The sequence below is a fragment of the Diadema setosum genome, chromosome 6 (assembly GCF_964275005.1).
Source record: "Diadema setosum chromosome 6, eeDiaSeto1, whole genome shotgun sequence".
In the NCBI taxonomy this organism is placed as follows: Eukaryota; Metazoa; Echinodermata; class Echinoidea; order Diadematoida; family Diadematidae; genus Diadema; species Diadema setosum.
The window spans coordinates 5350305-5353992 of NC_092690.1; the positions used below are offsets into that span (position 1 = coordinate 5350305).

General features: G+C 48.1%; 1 protein-coding gene across 1 annotated transcript; it reads left to right on the top strand.

Moving 5' to 3' along the window:
• Nucleotides 1–1121: 1121 nt before the first annotated feature.
• On the top strand, nucleotides 1122–2204 carry LOC140230182 (craniofacial development protein 2-like). The gene has a single exon (XM_072310366.1). It carries the CDS (start codon nucleotides 1122–1124, stop codon nucleotides 2202–2204), a length of 1083 nt encoding a protein of 360 aa, XP_072166467.1.
• The last annotated feature ends 1484 nt before the right edge of the window (nucleotides 2205–3688 follow it).

Sequence of the window (3688 nt, forward strand, 5' to 3'; positions counted from 1 at the left end):
TTACATCGTGGAGCGTGGTTTGTAGATTTAGCCTACATCAAGATTCTTGTCACATGTCAAGCCTGGACACTTCAAGTAAGATCTTTCCGTTTTTTCTCTTCATGATGGTGTGATACCGTGGTTGAGTTTGCGCGTGTGTCAATGGAGCTCCTAAAAACGGGACATTAAGTGATAATGGGGTGACTCTTAGGCCTATAGAGTATTTTTAAAACGATTCTGATTACCAGAACATCATCTTCACGGAATCTCCTGGACGTGTCAATTGTTGTACTGGATCAACATTTCAAGGTCTTATCATCGTTTTTTTGTTTTTTGTGTTTTTTTTTTTGTCTTTGTTAAATCGCCCCATCAATTCATTCTTGGACTTTTGGAAGGAGTTTTCATCCCTGTTTTCATCACTATTTTTCACTGTGTAAGCCCTCTTCTAGTAGTTCAAGCGTGTGCACTCTCTGGATCATTGGAAACGCAGTCAACCTGTTGCGCGATCTCAGTATAACGCACTTTACCAGTGTGCAGTGACGCACATCCATTGTGACATCATTGGATTTGAAGGAATCAACGCAATCTTTAATTGTGACGTTATTGGAGTCAAAGAAACGTAAAACAACGTGTGAATTTCATCGCTTCTATCGCGGGATTATGTTGACACTTAAGTGCGAAACGGCTAGCAGAGAGTAGTGTTTAGTATAGGTCAGGTCAGGAATAATCAACCCTGCTACTAGTACCACGTAACCTAGTACCACCTGCCACGTGGTCCCACTGCCTTGTGGTTATCTTCGGGTGAAGAAAAGGCTAAGGAGTAAACCCTACAGAAATCCGGAGTGGAGTCCCTAAGGCGGTCGAGCAACGTATTGCGTTACCTTCCGGCAACTCCTGCAGCTGTGCTGGTGCCAAATTGTATTGGTTCATCCTTTCCTTTGGACTACATCAGCAACGCCGAGAGGGGGAACTTGACGTATGGGCAGCACAAGTTCTCCATTTCACATCAGCCCAGGCTCGTAGCACTCTGGAGAAGACACTCCAGCGACGTCTCAAGACGTCGACACAATGTAAGAAGGTGAAGTTAAGAAGTGGAAATGAAGACTCCAACTCTTCGGCTAGCAACCTGGAACGTTCGAACCATGTGCCCTGGTTTTAATAACGACATCGAACAGATTAATGGTGCCCGAAAGACTGCGGTTATCGACAAGGAACTATTAAGACTAAATGTTGACATTGCCTGTCTACAGGAGACCCGTCTGGCAGACAGTGGTTCTATCAAGGAAGCCAATTACACCTTCTTTTGGAAGGGTCTGTCACAGGAGGACCCAAGACAGCACGGGGTGGGCTTCGCAGTGAATAACTCTCTGGTTTCCACCATTGAACCACCAACTGGCGGGACAGAGAGAATACTCACTCTGCGTTTGTCTACAACAGTGGGCTTCATCAACATCTTCAGCATTTATGCACCGACACTCTGCTCCACCTCAGAGACTAAAGACCAGTTCTATGAAGAATTGGATGAGATGATATCCAGGATCCCCAGCACTGAAGGACTTTATCTTCTAGGAGATTTTAATGCTAGAGTGGGAGCTGACTACAACACCTGGTCTTCCTGCCTCGGCCACCGAGGCACGGGAAAGATGAATGATAATGGACAGCGGCTGCTGGAGCTGTGCTGCCATCGTGGTCTGTGTGTGACAACCACCTATTTCAAAGGTAAAGAACGCCACAAAGTCTCCTGGAGACATCCTCGGTCTCAACACTGGCACCAACTTGATCTTGTCATCACCAAGCGTACAGACCTTAGCAGTGTTCTCCACACACGGAGCTACCACAGCGCAGACTGCGACTCAGATCACTCCCTCGTCAGTAGCAAAGTGAGATTGATGACAAAGAAAATACATCGGACCAAAACCAAAGGTCTCCCACGCATCAACACCTGCTGTATCAACGACTTCGAGAGTTGTCGACGATTTCATGACACGTTTAGTGAGAAAATGATCACTTCAATTCCAAATGACAGTGATATTGATAGTAAATGGTGCCACCTTAGGGATACTATCTACTCCTCAGCCTTCTCTGTGTTCGGGAAGAAGGAACGTCGGAGCGAAGACTGGTACGAAACCCACTGGGATGTGATGCAATCAGATGTTGAAGCCAAGAGGAAAGCCCTGCTGGCCTACAAGCAGAACCCCATCTCTAGCACACACACGATGTCCTAAGAACTGCTCGCAACAAGGTTCAACAGACTGCGCGCCGTTGTGCTAATTATTACTGGTTGAACCTGTGCCGCAGGATTCAGACAGCTGCAGTCAGCGGAAATACCAGGGACATGTACGACAGCATTAAAGCTGCAATCGGTCCCACCGCCATCAAGACTGCACCGTTGAAGGCAAAAACTGGAGAAGCCATCACAGACCAATGTAAGCAGCTTGAACGCTGGGTAGAACATTATCTGGAACTTTATGCAGCCCAAAATAAGGTAACATATGCTGCCTTGGACACCTTACCTAGCCTTTCAATCATGGAGGAGCTGGATGCCCTGCCTACAAAAGAAGAACTCAGCAAAGCCATTGACCGTCTATCCTGCGGGAAGGCTCCTGGAAATGATGGTATCCCACCAGAAGTTCTAAAGAGCGGCAAGCCAGTACTACTGCAACACCTCCATGAGCTCTTGTGTCTTTGCTGGGAAAAAGGCCGTGATGCCAGTATCGTCACTGTCTACAAGAACAGGGGAGACCGCAGCGACTGCAACAACTATAGAGGCATCTCTCTCCTAAGTGTTGTGGGAAAAGTCTTCGCACGTGTAGTTCTGGCACGCCTGCACAGTCTTGCCTCCCGGGTGTATCCAGAGTCACAGTGCGGCTTTAGGGCAGGCCGATCTACAGTAGACATGAGCTTCTCACTACGCCAGCTGCAGGAGAAGTGCCGTGAGCAGCAAAAGCCGCTGTACATTGCCTTCATAGACCTGACGAAAGCCTTTGACTTGGTCAGCCGAAGTGGACTCTTTAGTCTCCTGCAGAAGATTGGATGCCCCCCCCCCCCCGAGACTGCTCCAAATTATCATTTCCTTTCACGAGAACATGCAAAGTAGAGTCTGCTACAACGGGAGAACTTCTGATGCCTTCCCTGTGAACAGCGGTGTGAAGCAAGGCTGTGTCCTCGCACCGACACTTTTCGGAATCTTCTTCTCCATGCTCCTTCAGTACGCCTTTGTTGACTGCACAGAGGGAATCTACATCCGTACCAGAGCGGATGGGAAGCTATTCAACATCGCCCGACTGCGTGCCAGAACCAAACTTAGAGAGGTTCTTATCCAAGAAATGCTGTTCGCTGACGACGCTGCTCTGGTATCACACACAGAAGCGGGATTGCAGAGGCTTGTTGATTGTCTGTCCCATGCCTGTAACGAATTTGGACTAACCATCAGCCTGAAAAAGACTAAGATCTTGACCCAAGGCACTGACTCTCCTCCAGACATCTCCATTAATGTCACACATCTGGAAGAAGTGGACTCTTTCACCTACCTTGGTTCAACAATCTCCAGTTCCCTCTCCCTTGACAATGAGATAAGCAATAGGATAGGGAAAGCTACTGCAGTCATGGCCAAACTGAACAGGCGCGTATGGGACAACAGTCAGCTGACCAAGAACACCAAGCGCTGCGTTTACCATGCCTGCGTCCTCAGCACCCTGCTATACGGCTC